The 21,589-nt window shown below is 30.7% G+C and overlaps 1 protein-coding gene across 1 annotated transcript in view; it reads left to right on the forward strand.

Moving 5' to 3' along the window:
* The window catches only part of LOC139520741 (von Willebrand factor A domain-containing protein 5A-like), a gene marked incomplete in the record, with an annotated part of 76,312 nt that extends 55,274 nt beyond the window's left edge, over positions 1–21,038 (forward strand). The window contains 7 exon segments of the mRNA XM_071313660.1: positions 7,112–7,268; positions 9,547–9,731; positions 11,371–11,446; positions 12,508–12,587; positions 13,293–13,335; positions 14,346–14,578; positions 17,650–21,038. Coding sequence (XP_071169761.1) covers positions 7,112–7,268; positions 9,547–9,731; positions 11,371–11,446; positions 12,508–12,587; positions 13,293–13,335; positions 14,346–14,578; positions 17,650–17,835 — 960 coding nt within the window.
* Between the last annotated feature and the right edge of the window lie 551 nt (positions 21,039–21,589).

Consider the following 21,589-nt stretch of genomic DNA (forward strand, 5'->3'; position numbering starts at 1 on the left):
CATTCGTTGAACATTTAATTTGTCATTCGTTGAACATTTAATTTGTCATTCGTTGAACATTTAATTTGTCATTCGTTGAACATTTAATTTGTCATTGGTTGAACATTTAATTTGTCATTCGTTGAACATTTAATTTGTCATTCGTTGAACATTTAATTTGTCATTCGTTGAACATTTAATTTGTCATTGGTTGAACATTGTCATTCGTTGAACATTTAATTTGTCATTCGTTGAACATTTAATATGTCGTTCGTTGAACATTTAATTTGTCATTGGTTGAACATTTAATTTGTCATTGGTTGAACATTTAATTTGTCATTCGTTGAACATTTAATTTGTCATTGGTTGAACATTTAATTTGTCATTGGTTGAACATTTAATTTGTCATTGGTTGAACATTTAATTTGTCATTGGTTGAAGATTTAATTTGTCATTCGTTGAACATTTAATTTGTCATTGGTTGAAGATTTAATTTGTCATTCGTTGAACATTTAATTTGTCATTGGTTGAAGATTTAATTTGTCATTCGTTGAACATTTAATTTGTCATTCATTGAACATTTAATTTGTCATTGGTTGAACATTTAATTTGTCATTGGTTGAAGATTTAATTTGTCATTCGTTGAACATTTAATTTGTCATTGGTTGAAGATATAATTTGTCATTCGTTGAACATTTAATTTGTCATTCATTGAACATTTAATTTGTCATTGGTTGAACATTTAATTTGTCATTGGTTGAACATTTAATTTGTCATTCGTTGAACATTTAATTTGTCATTGGTTGAACATTTAATTTGTCATTCGTTGAACATTTAATTTGTCATTCGTTGAACATTTAATTTGTCATTCGTTGAACATTTAATTTGTCATTCGTTGAACATTTAATTTGTCATTGGTTGAACATTTAATTTGTCATTCGTTGAACATTTAATTTGTCATTCGTTGAACATTTAATTTGTCATTCGTTGAACATTTAATTTGTCATTGGTTGAACATTGTCATTCGTTGAACATTTAATTTGTCATTCGTTGAACATTTAATATGTCGTTCGTTGAACATTTAATTTGTCATTGGTTGAACATTAAATTTGTCATTCGTTGAACATTTAATTTGTCATTGGTTGAACATTTAATTTGTCATTCGTTGAACATTTAATTTGTCATTCGTTGAACATTTAATATGTCGTTCGTTAAACATTTAATTTGTCATTGGTTGAACATTTAATTTGTCATTCGTTGAACATTTAATTTGTCATTGGTTGAACATTTAATTTGTCATTGGTTGAACATTTAATTTGTCATTCGTTGAACATTTAATTTGTCATTCGTTGAACATTTAATATGTCGTTCGTTGAACATTTAATTTGTCATTGGTTGAACATTAAATTTGTCATTCGTTGAACATTTAATTTGTCATTGGTTGAACATTTAATTTGTCATTCGTTGAACATTTAATTTGTCATTGGTTGAACATTTAATTTGTCATTCGTTGAAAATTTAATTTGTCATTCGTTGAACATTTAATTTGTCATTCGTTGAACATTTAATATGTCGTTCGTTGAACATTTAATTTGTCATTCGTTGAACATTTAATTTGTCATTCATTGAACATTTAATTTGTCATTGGTTGAACATTTAATTTGTCATTCGTTGAACATTTAATTTGTCATTCATTGAACATTTAATTTGTCATTCGTTGAACATTTAATTTGTCATTGGTTGAACATTTAATTTGTCATTCGTTGAACATTTAATTTGTCATTCGTTGAACATTTAATTTGTCATTCGTTGAACATTTAATTTGTCATTGGTTGAACATTTAATTTGTCATTCGTTGAACATTTAATTTGTCATTCGTTGAACATTTAATTTGTCATTCGTTGAACATTTAATTTGTCATTCATTGAACATTTAATTTGTCATTGGTTGAAGATTTAATTTGTCATTGGTTGAACATTTAATTTGTCATTGGTTGAACATTTAATATGTCATTGGTTGAACATTTAATTTGTCATTCGTTGAACATTTAATTTGTCATTGGTTGAACATTTAATTTGTCATTGGTTGAACATTTAATTTGTCATTGGTTGAACATTTAATTTGTCATTAGTTGAACATTTAATTTGTCATTCGTTGAACATTTAATATGTCATTGGTTGAACATTTAATTTGTCATTCGTTGAACATTTAATTTGTCATTCGTTGAACATTTAATATGTCGTTCGTTGAACATTTAATTTGTCATTGGTTGAACATTTAATTTGTCATTCTTTGAACATTTAATATGTCGTTCGTTGAACATTTAATTTGTCATTTGTTGAACATTTAATTTGTCATTGGTTGAACATTTAATTTGTCATTGGTTGAACATTTAATTTGTCATTCATTGAACATTTAATTTGTCATTGGTTGAACATTTAATTTGTCATTGGTTGAAGATTTAATTTGTCATTGGTTGAACATTTAATTTGTCATTCGTTGAACATTTAATTTGTCATTCGTTGAACATTCAATTTGTCATTCGTTGAACATTTAATTTGTCATTGGTTGAACATTTAATTTGTCATTCGTTGAACATTTAATATGTCGTTCGTTGAACATTTAATTTGTCATTTGTTGAACATTTAATTTGTCATTGGTTGAACATTTAATTTGTCATTCGTTGAACATTTAATATGTCGTTCGTTGAACATTTAATTTGTCATTCGTTGAACATTTAATATGTCGTTCGTTGAACATTTAATTTGTCATTGGTTGAACATTTAATTTGTCATTGGTTGAACATTTAATTTGTCATTGGTTGAACATTTAATTTGTCATTCGTTGAACATTTAATTTGTCATTCGTTGAACATTTAATTTGTCATTCGTTGAACATTCAATTTGTCATTCGTTGAACATTTAATTTGTCATTGGTTGAACATTTAATTTGTCATTCGTTGAACATTTAATATGTCGTTCGTTGAACATTTAATTTGTCATTTGTTGAACATTTAATTTGTCATTGGTTGAACATTTAATTTGTCATTCGTTGAACATTTAATATGTCGTTCGTTGAACATTTAATTTGTCATTCGTTGAACATTTAATATGTCGTTCGTTGAACATTTAATTTGTCATTGGTTGAACATTTAATTTGTCATTGGTTGAACATTTAATTTGTCATTGGTTGAACATTTAATTTGTCATTGGTTGAACATTTAATTTGTCATTCGTTGAACATTTAATTTGTCATTCGTTGAACATTCAATTTGTCATTCGTTGAACATTTAATTTGTCATTGGTTGAACATTTAATTTGTCATTCGTTGAACATTTAATATGTCGTTCGTTGAACATTTAATTTGTCATTTGTTGAACATTTAATTTGTCATTGGTTGAACATTTAATTTGTCATTCGTTGAACATTTAATATGTCGTTCGTTGAACATTTAATTTGTCATTCGTTGAACATTTAATATGTCGTTCGTTGAACATTTAATTTGTCATTGGTTGAACATTTAATTTGTCATTCGTTGAACATTTAATTTGTCATTGGTTGAACATTTAATTTGTCATTCGTTGAACATTTAATTTGTCATTGGTTGAACATTCAATTTGTCATTCGTTGAACATTTAATTTGTCATTGGTTGAACATTTAATTTGTCATTCGTTGAACATTTAATTTGTCATTGGTTGAACATTTAATTTGTCATTGGTTGAACATTTAATTTGTCATTGGTTGAACATTTAATTTGTCATTCGTTGAACATTTAATATGTCGTTCGTTGAACATTTAATTTGTCATTGGTTGAACATTAAATTTGTCATTCGTTGAACATTTAATTTGTCATTGGTTGAACATTTAATTTGTCATTCGTTGAACATTTAATTTGTCATTGGTTGAACATTTAATTTGTCATTCGTTGAACATTTAATTTGTCATTCGTTGAACATTTAATTTGTCATTCGTTGAACATTTAATATGTCGTTCGTTGAACATTTAATTTGTCATTCGTTGAACATTTAATTTGTCATTCATTGAACATTTAATTTGTCATTGGTTGAACATTTAATTTGTCATTCGTTGAACATTTAATTTGTCATTCATTGAACATTTAATTTGTCATTCGTTGAACATTTAATTTGTCATTGGTTGAACATTTAATTTGTCATTCGTTGAACATTTAATTTGTCATTCGTTGAACATTTAATTTGTCATTCGTTGAACATTTAATTTGTCATTGGTTGAACATTTAATTTGTCATTCGTTGAACATTTAATTTGTCATTCGTTGAACATTTAATTTGTCATTCGTTGAACATTTAATTTGTCATTCGTTGAACATTTAATTTGTCATTGGTTGAAGATTTAATTTGTCATTGGTTGAACATTTAATTTGTCATTGGTTGAACATTTAATATGTCATTAGTTGAACATTTAATTTGTCATTCGTTGAACATTTAATATGTCATTGGTTGAACATTTAATTTGTCATTCGTTGAACATTTAATTTGTCATTCGTTGAACATTTAATATGTCGTTCGTTGAACATTTAATTTGTCATTGGTTGAACATTTAATTTGTCATTCTTTGAACATTTAATATGTCGTTCGTTGAACATTTAATTTGTCATTTGTTGAACATTTAATTTGTCATTGGTTGAACATTTAATTTGTCATTCGTTGAACATTTAATTTGTCATTGGTTGAACATTTAATTTGTCATTCATTGAACATTTAATTTGTCATTGGTTGAACATTTAATTTGTCATTGGTTGAAGATTTAATTTGTCATTGGTTGAACATTTAATTTGTCATTCGTTGAACATTTAATTTGTCATTCGTTGAACATTCAATTTGTCATTCGTTGAACATTTAATTTGTCATTGGTTGAACATTTAATTTGTCATTCGTTGAACATTTAATATGTCGTTCGTTGAACATTTAATTTGTCATTTGTTGAACATTTAATTTGTCATTGGTTGAACATTTAATTTGTCATTCGTTGAACATTTAATATGTCGTTCGTTGAACATTTAATTTGTCATTCGTTGAACATTTAATATGTCGTTCGTTGAACATTTAATTTGTCATTGGTTGAACATTTAATTTGTCATTGGTTGAACATTTAATTTGTCATTGGTTGAACATTTAATTTGTCATTGGTTGAACATTTAATTTGTCATTCGTTGAACATTTAATTTGTCATTCGTTGAACATTCAATTTGTCATTCGTTGAACATTTAATTTGTCATTGGTTGAACATTTAATTTGTCATTCGTTGAACATTTAATATGTCGTTCGTTGAACATTTAATTTGTCATTTGTTGAACATTTAATTTGTCATTGGTTGAACATTTAATTTGTCATTCGTTGAACATTTAATATGTCGTTCGTTGAACATTTAATTTGTCATTCGTTGAACATTTAATATGTCGTTCGTTGAACATTTAATTTGTCATTGGTTGAACATTTAATTTGTCATTCGTTGAACATTTAATTTGTCATTCGTTGAACATTTAATTTGTCATTCGTTGAACATTCAATTTGTCATTCGTTGAACATTTAATTTGTCATTTGTTGAACATTTAATTTGTCATTCGTTGAACATTTAATTTGTCATTCGTTGAACATTTAATTTCGTTGTTCATCTATACCCACGAAATCCATGAAAAAATTATATCTTAAGAATAAAAAATGAATCCACAGTATATTTGTTCTAACATCCATTTTGCTTGTAAGCATTCTGTAGATTTAAAAATCATTTGACTTCCTTTCATTGTTTCTCTATTAATATTTTGGGAATCTTATTTGTATTTTCATGAATGATTGAATAAGTTGGTTAAGGTTAAATTTTTGTTCAGAGCTTAAATCCAGTAGTCAACATTTAGTTAAAGGGGCACTAGCTGTCAAATTCATGGTCACAGATTTGACTCAAATTCTCATATTTGATTGATAACAATGTAAACCATTTATCCAAACTATCAAAAGTCTAAAATAAACACTTTACAGAGCATGGGGTAGATAATATATAAGTTCATTTCGTGTGTATTTTAGTCCAGACGACATCTAATTAACTATCGATTTGACCTCAGATGACCATATAAGCGATGTAAACATAAATAAAGATATGAATAGATTAAACTAACACGTGCAATTGGATTTTTATAGGTTGTTTGATTTTATTTTATAGATTAAAAATAGATGTTTCTCATTGTTTTTAACCGTATAAGAATGATTTTATGTGCATCCAATTAGTAATCAACTGATTTACCGTAGTTTCACTTTCATTGTTGACATTTTTTTTCTTTAAATAACCAGTACACGTACAATGCATGCATTGTCAATCTCTAGCTAGGGGTTAAATTGAAGTTCACATGAATACGGATTTAAAGAGGTCGACTCATTCACTTGCAAGTGAATTACTAATTATCAATGTTTCTTAGCGTAATTTGACAAAATTGAACCTTTTTGGCTGCAAAAAGCGAATTGTTATTTCACCATTTCACTTTCATTATTGATTGAACAGAAAAAAATCAAACTTTAGATTTTTTGTATATCTCATAGCTAGTACCCCTTTAAAACAATGAATAGTCTTTGCTTGTACAGCTTCTTATATTATAGTGGAGTTAAGTACCCTTGTCTGTATGTTGGTATGTCCATGTGAAAGTTAGTTTGCCGCAATCAAATGTTATGGAACTTTTACACAACAAAACACAGATCAAGTTTGAATTAGGGTGGCATCACTTATTCCTGTCTAGAGTTATGCCCCTTTTACAAATGGAAACAATGCTAAATTGTTTGTTTCTGTTCTCTAACTTGAATTTGCCTTATCCAGATATTATAAAACTTATTTACCATGCTTATTACATTTTTTACCACAAAAACTTAGTTCTGGTACAAATTTGGATAGCGTATTTATTACTATTCTTGAGCTTTGTCCCTTTATAACATTATATGCAAGTGGAGGTATCATCTGTGTCCCAGGTATACATTCTCCATTTATTTTGAACTGAAACAATCAGTTAAACAGAGTGGTTTAGAATACTTCAATAGAATAAATATCGATTGGTTTTATGTAAATCCAAAATCCACAATGGCTGCTCTCAATGAATTTTTCTTTAATTTTAGGTAGATGTTTCAGGCTCTTTGACCTTGACAGGGACATTAGGAGGAAACAGTGTATCTTATAAGATGAAGATTGAAAGTACAATTTCTCCACATATAGATCTACCATTACATCGTGTGGCTGCAAAATACCAGATTAAAGAACTAGAAATTGAGGAAAGTATGTAAACACAATAATAAAACACAATAGTGTAGTGTATATTCAGAAATTATTGCAAGGTCTTCGATAACAATGTGCAATTCTCCAATTATCCCAATGTAAAAAACTCACACTCTGATATCTGATACATATAAAGATATAAGAAGATGTGGTCTGAGTGCCAATGAGACAAAAGAAAGACGAAAGATACCAGAGGGACAGTCAAACTCATAAATCGAAAATAAACTGACAACGCCATGGACAACTCTCCATCCAAGGCACAATTTGTAAAAGAATCTAATTATAGGTCAAAGTACCATCTTCAACACAGAGCCTTGGATTACACTGAACAGCAAGCTATAAAGGGCCCAAAAATGACTATTGTAAAATCATTCAAACGGAAAAACCAACAGTCTAATCTATATAAAAAACGAGAAAAGAGAAACACTTATGAACCACATCAACAAACGACAACTACAGAACATCAGATTCCTGACTTAGGACAGGTGCAAACAAATGCAGTGGGTTTAAACATTTTAATAGCTACCAACGTTCACCCTTATCTGAAACAATAGGGTAGCATCACATTAAAGAAAGACACACTATAAAATATCAATTGAAATGGCTTAACTCAATGAAATGAAAAGACATATTAATACAAGAGAACATACACTAAACAAATACATTTGCTCATTTATTTTCAAATTTTATTTCATTCTTAAGCGGACAAAACGCCGTAAAAAACACATGATGTTTACGTTTGATGCCAGATCAAAGCTTACTTATTTACTCATAGTATAGACACAAAGAAGATTTTATCACTTTGCAGAATTTTCATTAAATGAAAATTTTACATTGAAATAATGACTAAAATTCAATGCTTTCAGTGGCGGATGCAGGAATTTTCGAAAGGGGGGGTGCTAGCCCAGGGCAAAGGGGGGGTGCAGGGGGGGGTGCAAACATATGTCCCGATTCAAATGCATTGATCGGCCAAAATAAAGGGGGGGTGCGGACCCCCGGAACCCCCCCTCTGGATCCGCCACTGGCTTTGATTATTTTGCATTATGATAAAAATCTATAACTGTAAATGTATCTTAAGCTTTGCAGAGGTTCATTAGTAGATTTACTGGCACAAATATCAGTGCACCTGGAGAGTCTTATCTCTTAATTACAGGTTCAATAGTTTACTAAAAAGCCATTGTACAAGGCATGGAAATACCTATGGGAGAGTCTGTTTATGCCATAATGTTCTATATAGTCTATTATTTTTATGCTCCCTCCAATCAACAGACTCAACATAAAGTGTCATCCATGTACCTCTATCTGCCCTTCATACATTATGCCAGCATTCTGAAATCCAACTTAAGTTGTCTAGACTTTTTCCTTTACTGTAGATATCAACTTTGTTTAACTACTGTTTTTATGCCCCATTTATGGGCATTATGTTTTCTGGTCTGTGCGTCCTTCGTCTGTTCATCTGTCCTGCTTCAGGTTAAAGTTGTTGGTCCAGGTAGTTTTTGATGAAGTTGAAGTCCAATCAACTTGAAACTTAGTAAACATGTTCCCTATGATATGATCTTTCTAATTTTAATGCCAAATTAGAGATTTTATCCCATTTTCACAGTCCAATGAACATAGAAAATGATACTGCAGATGGGGCATCCGTTTACTTGGGACACATTCTTGTTCTTTTAATTTTGTTCAGATTAATTGTTTAAAGTTTCAATATTTTTATTATTTTGTAACAATTTTTCTGTTTTGTATGTCTTTAAACTCTGCTTGATCATGCCCATACAGACCTATTAGTAGAGCTAATTTAGAAATTTCAGGAAATACAGCACACAAAATTAACTTATTATTTTTATTTCTGTCACAATTTTGTTTTAATTTGCAATAATATAGAGTACTTATAATCTGGTTGTTCCTGTCATTAAGTTATTATTAATTATCTGTTAAATACTTACGTATCCACCTAGGTTTGCCCTACTACATTTTCCAATATAAAGTTTTGTTTCGCCCTACCCAACTACAGCATATTTTATCTTGTGGTGGAGATTAGAGAAACGAAGTTATCAATTATTACAAATCTTTCATTATTACAAATTAATATTCAGTGAGATGATTATACATTAAAAATGATTACATTTCTATATATTTTGTGTACCTTAAGTCATAACCATTTAATACTACATGTATATTGTAAGGCTGTATTTTACTAAGTTTGAAAATCTGATTTATGTATTCATATATATTGACTGAATTTATTTAAGTAATATTTATTACTAATTATGCACTTTAGGTAACTCTTATGATGGGCAATCTGGAAAGGAAAAAGAAAAGATTATTTTATTCAGTCAAGCAGCAAACATAATTTCCAAATACACAGCATTTGTTGGTGTGGACCAAGATACTAAAGTACCTGTATCATTGATTAAGGAAGTTAACTATCACCAGAGTGCGTATATGGCTATGGGGCGCCCAATGGTGAGTTTTGTGGCATGGCAAGTAATTTTAATGATTTAAGAAACATTATATGGTAAATACTTGGGGGGGGGGGGGGGGGGGGGGGAGACTTTTTATTCAACCGCAATTTTTTTTTTTCTCCAAAGGTTGGGTTTGATTGTGGTAGTATTGGTCCGAACAGTTAACTTTGTTTGATTTCAACAAATTGAATATGTATGATTCTTTGATATTCTGATTCTAACCATGTAATTAGATTTTTGATGTTTGGGCCGCGTTATCAAATTGGTCCACATTGAAGTCTAAAGGGTCCAAAATTGAACTTTATTTGATTTCATCAAAAATTGAATTCTTGTGGTTCTTTGGTGTGCTGATTCTAACCATGTATTTAGATTTTGGATATTGCACCATAAAAGGTAATTGTCCAATTTTAAATTTTTAAGTTCTTAGACCACATTTATTCTGTGTCAGAAACCTATGCTGTGTCAACTATTTAATCACAATCAACATTCAGAGCTACTTCAAGCTTAAATGTTGTGTCGATACTTGTTCCAACTGTTCAGGGTTCGACCTCTGGTGTTGTATAAAGCTGTGCCCTGCAGAGCATTTTACTTTATTATTTAGAGATACTGTGTGAATCTAAATTTTATATAATTAATTATTTTTCCATATTTAACTGATAAGTGTTCATGGTTTGTGTTTCAATTAATAGTTACATACAGTCTTGGGTTATCTTTTTTTAGACATCACAAAGTATATTATACCTTTCATGGAATGATTTTTAATGTTGTAAATAAGCTTTTGAAGAAAAATGTTTTAAATTTTTTTCACCTAGCAAATACAGTTAGTTTTTTGTCAATCAACATTACACTTTTGCGCTGACAGCAGCAATCAGAGGAAAGACACATGGTTCTGTGGAACCCTTTGTAAAGTGTTTTAAGTTTTTTTTAAGTGTATTCTTTCGACACCAACTTATTATTTCAAAGTCAAATAAGAAGTGAATACAGTACTGTGTGTAGAAAGTTAAAAACAAAATTATGCATTTTTATGCCCCACCTACGATAGTAGAGGGGCATTATGTTTTCTGGTCTGTGCGTCCGTCCGTCCGTCTGTCCGTCCGTCCGTTCGTCCGTCCGTTCATCCGTCCGTCTGTCCCGCTTCAGGTTAAAGTTTTTGGTCAAGGTAGTTTTTGATGAAGTTTAAGTCCAATCGACTTCAAACTTAGTACACATGTCCCCTATGATATGATCTTTCTAATTTTAATGCCAAATTAGAGTTTTTACCCCAATTTCACGGTCCACTGAACATGGAAAATGATAGTGCGAGTGGGGCATTCGTGTACTGAGGACACATTCTTGTTTTATTGTATAATTTGTAAACATTATTGCTATTGAGTAGTTTAAAAAAAAATGAATCAGTAATTTATGAAACAAAATATGCACAAAACCATTACTAACGAAGTATGTCTTTTAATACACAACAACACAGATGGATATTTTAGAGGACACCTCAACTTTTGTGGAGATTTTATGAAGGACAGCCACATTACAATTCTATAAGGACAGCCATATTACAATAGCATCTCAACATTGAAATTCATATTCACAAATCATGTTTTATTTTTTGGCTAAATCATGTCATTAAAATGTAATAATTTTTTCAGATGCAACGTTGGATGGCTAATATAGACGCCTGTTTAGAAAGGGCCGAAAAGCTTGATGTTCTAGAATGCAAATCAGGTAATGCAGTATAGTAAGAGTTGTACTATAAATAATACATGCATTTGTTCTATCGTTATTTGTCATAAAATTAAAAAGATCATAACAAAGGGAACATGTGTACTAAGTTTCAAGTTGATTAGACTTCAACTTCATCAAAAACTACCTGACCAAAAACTTAAACCTGAAGTGAGAAAGACAGACGAACAGACGGATGGACCAAGGACCAGAGACACAGACCAGAAAACATAATGCCCCTCTACTATCGTAGGCGGGGCTTAAAAAGAAAATTTCTTCAAGCAGGAATATTGTGTCTATTTTTGCCCAAACTGTTCAGGGTTGGACAATTGCAGTTGTATCCAGCTGCACTTGGCGAAGCAATTTATTCTATATTCTTAATATGTTTTGCATATTATTTTCTATTCATTATATTTTTGCACCCCATTATTTGGTATTCTTTATATTTAGACCATTTTTATGTCGTTTCTCTATTCAGTATATCCCATCCAGACCCTATTACATGGTAAGATTCTGGTCTCAAATTACAGGTTCATGTAATAGCTGCATATATAGACTGCCCTGGAACATTTTATTGACAAAAACAATCAGATTGTCTAAGCAGCACGCAATGACATGTTTATGTTTCAGTCAATACGTATTTCCCAAAAGTAGTTATAATTCATATCTTATAAGAAATAATTATCATTCTATCTGTTTACTTTAACTAGCGGTTACTGATATCTGATAAACAGGACTTTAGTTTTTTACAGGTTTTTATTAAGATTAAATTTGATTCTTGACCAAAGGCTATAAAGCAGTAAATGGAGGCAAAAAATTGTGTTTTGTGTGAACTATGGGCTGATGTATTGTCGAAAAGCATCTGATTTTGCCAAATATACTTAAATTTTGTCACTTTAAACTGACTTTCCATTTGCAACAATTAGTATTGCTACAGACTAGAACTTTGGTTTGTTTGAGATGTGTATTTGGATTTAATTATGTTTATATAGTATAATGTGTTGCTTTTTGAAGTTATTACTTTTGAATTGAAGACTAAAAACAATTTTTTTATATATTTACAGCTGAACTTGGATCTGGTGCAAGTACATTTATGGCACGTGCAACAATGTATAAGAGTCGGCCATGGTGGAAAAGGTTTGTGGTAAGAAATGGACATTAACATTTGCTATTTAAATATTCATTTACTCTTTTAGAAATAATCGTCCCTTTTTATTTGAAAAGTGACATTTGTCATTTAACTATCATTTTACCTCAATTGTCAGAATGATCATAGGTTATTTAGTATAATGTTTTTGTCCCTGCCAATCAATCAACATCATATCTGAAAAAAGAACACAATGTTAAAAAAATGCAAGTTGTTTTCTAATATCTTGATAACAATTATAGATTGGGAAAATTTTACTGTGCAAAAACACTTATATGCTTGAGTTCCTATCTAATTGACATATGACTCTTTACAGCAGATAGTGCCTTCAATGACTCTATTTGACATCATGTAATTAACATCCTGTGTACATTTCACAAATTGCTGTCTTTGAAGGGGATCTCATTGGGGGGTTCCAATCCCGTATCCCGCTAACTGTTTTGTCAGATTCCCGTATCCTGCTTACACTATGTACGTAAGCAATTTTCATTTGTTTGTCATTTCCCGGGTCCCGCAAGACCTCATTTCCCGTTTTCATGACACAATAATTTGACTTTCACGTGTCACGCGTACAAAAAATCGGCAATCCCGTGTCACGCTTAGACCCCAATGAGACCCACTTTGAACCCAAAGGATTTGTTATATATTTTTAGAATTTGTTTCTGTATTTCTTTTCATAAATATTTTATGTTTGTATTTCAGCCAAGTTTGTCTAGTTTTTCTTGGCCGAGCTTCTTAAAAAAGAGTAAGTACTAGAATGAATGGGTGTCAACTCATCATATATTGGACGGAGCTACTCAGTATTTTAAATGCTGTCATCAGGGGGACATATTATGTATACTTTTGTCCACATGCAATAAAAGATTTGAGAATGGTTGGATCAATCAGTAAAACCATCTCACCCTGAATATGCATGAAATATTTGCCACTAGATGTTAAGCAAACAACAATCAATCAATTATATCTATAAAATGAAGAAGTCAAGTACGTGTATAAAAATTGTATGTAGTCCTTGCTGTTGGTTCAAAAGAATATGTAAGAACAAAACTACAAAAGTTATATGGTGCATTTCAAATATGAGAGAATAACACAATAACTGGAATGACAGTTTTAGATAACGTTATAGTGTTCATAATCCACATTTAAATTATAATGCATTGTCATTGTGATAAAATGATAAAGCAATTGTTAAATATAGGAAAAATCATACCATTCACAAATATTGAAAAATTCATCAATGACAAATACCAGAACTTTGTATAGAATGTTTGAGTCAAATATTGTTTTTTGGGTATAGAGAACAAGAAGTTCAATAAAAACCTTAATGTCACCGGCTTGATAACCAACATATATATATGTTATGCATTGATCTTCAAAAATCAAAAATCAAGTTCAACTGCAAAGGGAGAAAACTTCAATTTACTGCGGATTCATTTATTTTCATGGGTACCAATGTTCGTGGATTGAGGTAAACTTGCATTATCCTGGATATTTGATTTCCTGGATTTCAAAAAGTCTGCATATAACCAAAAGCAAATTTATAATTCGTTGAACATTAAAATTACTTGTTTTCTTGTTCCCACAAAATCCACGATAAATAGGATTCCAAAGAATAATAATGAATCCGCAGTATTAATTGTTCACTTTGAAAATTACCCTTTAGTTCTCACATGTTCTTTGATTGATAAAGGATATGAATGATACATTGTACAAAGTACTAAGAAATTCTAGTATTGGTTCTGTTTATACTTAAAGAGGCTACTGAAGAACAAGCATCAGTCCATATTGAAGACGAACAAGAAGGGCAAGAGGCAGAGGATGAGGATGAGGATGACTTATGTACAGATTTTTCGTCATCAAATAAGTTGACAGGAGATAAATTAATGGACCTTGTATCACAACAAAATTTTGATGGATCCTGGGCTCCAACTCAAAGATTGGCTACCATAATAAACACTACAGAAACAAATTTGAAGGCAAAATACAAGGTAACACTTTCATGTTTTGTTACAAGAGTTATTAACAGAAGAAAAGATAACAGATCTATCAATTGAGAAAGACAATAAGAAAACAGTATTTTAAGATATAAAGAATCCACTATATTTACTTTATTCTAGTTGTTTATCTCTGCTGTGTAAAGGTTAGACTTAGAGATTTGGTTTAACATCGTAAATATTGAATAAATGTGGTCCTTTTGTGGTATATGAATATTTCTACATATAAGAAAGTCTGTCAAACAATCAGTGGTGATTTGGTTGTATTCCCTTACTGTTTGTCATATTTGTGTTTCTTTTGTTGTTTTGGCATAATCAGGCTTTTATTGTTAGCTCACCTGAAAGGTCAAGTGAGCTATTCTCATCACTTGGCGTTTGTAGTTGTTAATTTTTACAAAAATCTTCTCCTCTGGAACTACTGGGCCAAATTTAACCAAACTTGGCCACAATCATCATTTGAGTATTTAGTTTAAAAAATGTTTTCCGGTGACCTAGCCAACTAACCAAGATGGCCGTCATGACTAAAAATAGAATATATGGGGTAAAATGTAGATTTTGGCTTATACCTCTGATACCAAAGCTTTTAGAGCAAATCTGACAGTGGTAAAATTGTTTATCAGGTCAAGATCTATCTGCCCTGAAATTTTCAGATGAATCGGAGAACCTGCTGTTGGGTTGCTGCCCCTAAATTGGAAATTTTAAGGAAATTTTGCCGTTTTTGGTTATTATCTTGAACATTATTATAGATAGAGATAAACTGTACACAGCATTAATGTTTAGCAAAGTAAGATCTACAAAACCTTCTCCTCTGAATCTACTAGTACAAATTGAACCAAACTTTTCCACCATCATCATTAGTGCATATAGCTTCACAAATGTGTCTGGTGACCCCGCCAACCAACAAAGATGGCCATCATTTCTAAAAATAGAACATAGGGGTAGATTTTGACTTATATCTCTGAAACCAAAGCATTTAGAGAAAATCTGACATGGTTTAAAATTGTTTATCAAGTCAAAATCTGTCTGCCCTGAAATTTTAAGACAATCAGGCAACTTGTTGGTAGGTTGCTGCCCCTGAATTGGTAATTTTAAGAAAATTTTGCAGCTATTGGTTATTATCTGGAATACTATTATAGATAAAGATAAACTGTAAACAGCAATAATGTTCAGCAAAGTAAGAACTACAAATAATTCAACATTACCAAAATGGTCAGTTGACTCCTTAAGGAGTTATTGCCCTTTATAGTCAATTTTCAACAATTTTCATTAATTTGGTAAATTTTTGTAAATTTTTACAAAACATTTTCCTCTGTAACAAAAGGGACAAGTTTATTATAGATAGAAAATTGTAAGTAGCAAGAATGTTCAGTAAAGTAAGATCTACAAACACATCACCATCACCAAAACATAATTTTGTCATGAACCCATCTGTGTCCTTTGTTTAATATGCATATAGACCAAGGTGAGCGACACAGGCTCTTAAGAGTCTCTAGTTTATGTTCTACTTAAGACATCAGTTCAAATGAAGATTTTTACAGATAGTTTGTGTAGTATCCCCCCAAATGTCAAAGCAACAGTATAAAAGAGCAAAACGAAAATAAGGCAAATGTTTTTTGATTTTTCAAATTTTGCAGTAGTCCCAAATGTAATAAATATCACATTAAGTCATAATTGTGATTGCAGTTCTCGCATATTCTTTACATTTTAGGTTTTTGTTATAACAACGATTAATTTCACAGTTTTGTCCTTGATCACAAATCACATAAATACATACTGCCAATAACTTGTGTGTTTAGTAGGTAACCAGTTGAGTTATTGTCCTTTATAGTCATTTTTTAACAATTTTCTAAAATATGTAAATTTTTGTAAATTTTTACAAAATATTTTCCACTGTCACTTCTTGGCCAAGTTCATTATAAATAGAGATAATTGTAAGCAGCAAGAATGTTCAGTAAAGTAAGATCTACAAACACATCACCAACACCCAAACAATTTTTTTTTACATGAATCCATCTGTGTCCTTTGTTAAAATGCACATAGACCAAGTTGAGCGACACAGGCTCTTCAGAGCCTCTAGTTTGTGCCTCGCAACTAAAAGTTGGAGGGCATATTATTTTACCCCTGTGAGTCCGTCTGTCTGTCTGTTCCATTATGGGTATATAGTTATTCCAAATAACTCCTACAGTTTCAACCAGAGAAGTTTTCACTTTGCTGACTGTTTGTACATATATTAAAGGTGTGTGTGGTCAGGGTATTTATTTTCATTAATATTTGCCCTTTTGGGAGATAGCTGAACTTTGTCCTTTTTGGAGTATAAACTTGCATAAGAGGTGCATAGTGTTTCTGGGTAATTCTTCCTATAGTGAACCATAAACCTATGTGCTCCCATGCTTAACTTCATGTATTTTAAAAAGACACTTTGCATCTGCAGGGGAATCATTTGTGTCTTCCAGACACAATAATATCTCAAAGAAAATCTCAAATTGACTATAATAATACATTTACTTCAGAGTGGAGTGCAAGGGTACACTATGTCTAGTTCTCCTTTGCATAGTTGGCGGTGTCATATATATAGCTAACAATAACAAATTTAAAACACACCTGAATGAAAACTCTGTTTTATCAACTTCTTTTGGTGTAAAAAAATGGTATTTGTGATATTCATCATGCTCACAGAATAACTAAAGTTCAATCTTTAATTTTTTTAAGGAAAGTGACTTTTAGGATATTAAAAGTGTAACTTGACCATTTAAAATGGCCATAGTTCCTGTATATGAAAATAAAAAAAGCAGAGGATTAAATTATTGTCTGACAAAAAGCATGTTTATTTTAGGACATAGCCATTTTATGTATACTTCAACAACTTTTTGATTATAATGTGAGAATTACAAAACCAATTTGACTTTCTTTTTAAATAATTGAAAACTACTGGTACCTATGTTTTGAATTTGACTTTGACTGTTTGTTGAACACCAACAAGTAAAAATGTCATATAAATCTTTATCTTTTAATAAGTTATCTGAGCCAACATTTTATATATATCTAAGGTATTTATATACTTTTAGAGAAGTGTTTGGTGTACAGCAGTAGTTATCATTTTCCTGGAGACCAATTTCAGTCATTGTAAAGCAGAATGGGGTATGATTTGTGACAAGGCAACTCAATGGCTTACATCTCAAGACAAAGATGGGAAAACTGTTGAGGACATTTTACAGGAAGTCAAAGAATCTGACATTGTCAAAATAATGTAAAATATAAATACAATAAAGTTAAACCTGTCTTAATGTAACTTTTTTGGGACTGAAGATGTTATATCTAAACTAGACCAGTGTTTGTTTTAAAAAAAAAAGGATAGTAGTTTGTCTTTTTCACTTATTTTCTTTTTTCATGGATTTGTCTTGAAATATTTTCTACTCATCTTTGGTATGGATATTCTTCTTTATAAAAGACTTAAGCAGTGATAAAGTAAAGAAATAATTTGAAATAATGTATTCACCTCCCTCATGCATAGCTTTGATTTCTTTTTCAGAGTTTAGCTATACTTGGGAACTTTTCCTTTTTGTCAGTTGTTCCTCGTTTGCATTTAGTTATGGATTTACAAATATTTTTACCTGAAGAATCACTGAATATACAAAAATGTCATTTGATTTTGATTTATTCATTTTTGTCGAGCCTTCAACTTTAGTTGAAAAAGCAAGACATAGCGATCCTACATTCCGTTGGCATCGTCGTTGGCGGCGTCCACAAATATTCACTCTGTGGTTAAAGTTTTTGAAATTGTTTAATTGAATTACTTTAAAGTGTAATATACCTTTGTGACTCTGTGCCATTTAATGCTTTTTTAAGTGCAATTTAGTGCTTTCAGTCTTTCATTTATAAAATAGTAAAAAATATATATCTTGTAGCATTGTATTTTATATGAAGTATTTATGTATCTTTGTTAGGATTCAATTAATGGTTTATTACATTTGTAACACATATTTTTTTTGCTGATGTGTACACGGTGGGGAATGTTTATCATTTCCCCTTACACTCTTATTTGACTTGTTTGTAAATTTCTAAAAAAATATTTTTCAATCAGTCAAGACATCTCTGTGTTTTAACAGCTGATTCAGAAATTTTCACTGTTAATTTTAGAAGTAGTTGTTTTGTCCTAAGAAAAATAGTTGATAAGTTAATAAGTCAACATGAACTAACTAGTATTTTATTAGTTATTATATGTAAAAAAAAACATGCTTTAAAATACTCCTCAAGAAAACTAAGCAAAGAACCCATAGTCCCAACATGAACCAGAGAGACTGCTTTAAATGAATGCATCTTCATTTTTAGCTCACTTGGCCCAAAGGTTTGGGCCAAGTGAGCTTTTCTCATCACTTTGTGTCTGTCGTCCATTGTCGTCGTCTGACGTCATTAACTTAAAAAAAAATGTTCTCCTCTGAAACTACTGGGCCAAATTAAACCAAACTTGGCCACAATCATCATTGTAGTATCTAGTTTATTAAATGTGTCTGGTGACCCCACCCCCCCCCCCCCCCCCCCCCCAAGATGGCCGTCATGGCTAAAATAGAATATATGGTGTAAAATGTAGATTTTGGCTTATACCTCTGATACCAAAGAATTTAAAGCAAATCTGACAGTGGTAAAATTGTTTATCAGGTCAAGATCTATCTGCCCCTGAAATTTTCAGATGAATCAGAGAACCGGCTGTTCACTGGGTTGCTGCCCCTAAATTGGAAATTTTAAGGAAATTTTGCTGTTTTTGGTTATTATCTTGAATATTATTAAAGATAGAGATAAACTGTAAACAGCAATAATGTTTAGCAAAGTAAGATCTACAAATAAGTTGACATGGTCAAAATGGTCAGTAAACCGCTTAAGGAGTAATTTCCCTTTATAGCCAATTTTTAACTATTTTTTGTAAATTTTTGTAATCTTTTACAAAAATTTTCTACTATGAAGCTACAAAGACAAATTTAACCAAACTTGTCCACAATCATCATTAGGGTATCTAGTTAAAAAATGTGTCCCATGACCCTGCCCTTGAACCAAGATGGTTGACATGGCTAAAAATAGTACATAGGGTAAAATGCAGTTTTTGGCTTATATCTGGGACAATATCCCTAATGCGCCTTGAAATGAGGAACTCAAAAATCACAGTTAAACAAAAAATCTCTGTGTAGTCATATTTGACACATTTCTATGATAAACAAATGACTGAGCTGAACCATTTGTGTTAACTTAGAAAGTAAGGGAACACAGAATAAATGTGTAAAAACTATGGAGCCATTAAATGTGTTCAAAGTATTAAATTTTTAAAGAACTTATTGTGTCAAAAATGGGATTTTTTACCATGAGGAGCCACATCGCAAAAGGATACTCGGGGTTTGCTAATTTACGGAAAAATGAATCACACTTCGTACCCCGAAAATTTAACCACATATGTAAAAATGTCTCAGCTTCGAAACAAGCCATCATACATATACAAGATTATGATATGGGCTGAGCAACAGAAGAAAACGTTACCATTACCGCCTATGTAGAAACAATTGCGCATATTGCCCATCTATAAAACCAAAGCATTTAGAGCAAATCTGATGGGGAATAAAATTAGGTCAAGATCTATTTTCCCTGAAATTTTCAGACCCATTCAGGCAACTTGTTGTTGGGCTGCTGCCCCTGAATTGGTAATTTTCAGAAAAATTTGCAGCTTTTGGTTATTATCTTGAATATTATTATAGATAGAGATAAACTGTAAATAGTAATAATGTACAGCAAAGTAAGAGCTACAAATAAGTCAACATGACCAAAGTGGTCAATTGACCCCTTAAGGAGTTATTGTCCATTATCATGTTTATAGTCAACTTTTAACCATTTTTGTAAATTTTTACAAAATATTTTCCACTGTCACTTCTGGGCCAATTTCATTATATATAGAGATAGTTGTAAGCAGCAAGATTGTTCAATCTACAAACACATCACCAATACCAAGACACAATTTTGTCATGAATCCATCTGTGTCCTTTGTTTAATATGCACATAAACCAAGGTGAGCAACACAGGCTCTTTAGAGTCTCTAGTTTCAGAAATGCATGCTGAGGATAGTATCACCTCACCTTAATATAGAGACTTTTCTCAACTTATGAAGTGAAATATTTTAAAGGGCATTAGCTAAAATTTAGACAAAAAATAAGAGGATGAGTTTCCCAAAATTGTTGCATCTGTATTTCTGCATTGAAGGTACTCAACATATTTTTTATTTTTATTGGTTTTTATTTTGTTTGTTAAAAATTTGGAAACTAATTTTCAATAATTTACAACATTTTTTTAATATATACTCTCTAGTTTTCGTTAGTAATTTATTACAATCTTTTTTGAATTTTTATATAGATTTGTAAATATTATATATTTTTGTACAGGATAGATATCTTTGATTTATTAAAATTTGTTATGTTTACATTGTTTTTTGTTGTCCTTTTGAAAAAAATAAAGTTTGTGTAGCCTTGCTAACAAAACAGAGTTAAGATGTATTGCTGAACTTTTAAACTATAAAATGGCATATATTTTGACAAGAATGCCAAGCTGTGTCCATACTGCATGTACTGGAGGGACATAGTAATAGCCTTTGTCAATATAAAAGATTCTACCAGTATATTTTCCAGAAAATAACTTTATTCAAACGTCTTGCAATTGGACTGTTATGAAACTTGGACAGAATAGAATCTTTATGACCAAGATTAAGTTGCATTTAAAGAGAATTTTTTTTTTTAAATTCTGTTTTTACTGAATTTTTATTTTACAACTCTTGCAGAAGTTCCGGGGATTTTACATCTCTTTATTACTGATGACACAATGTGAACCCAGGTTGTCTGGGACCATTCAACAGACAGCTATGATACTTGGAATGATGGTTTATCATCATATGTAGTTGAATATATTCTAAACTGTCAGTCTGATTTGATCATTTATGTTAGAGTTATTGCACATATATGACAATGCTTTTTTTTA

Source organism: Mytilus edulis, chromosome 4 (assembly GCF_963676685.1).
Source record: "Mytilus edulis chromosome 4, xbMytEdul2.2, whole genome shotgun sequence".
NCBI lineage: Eukaryota > Metazoa > Mollusca > Bivalvia > Mytilida > Mytilidae > Mytilus > Mytilus edulis.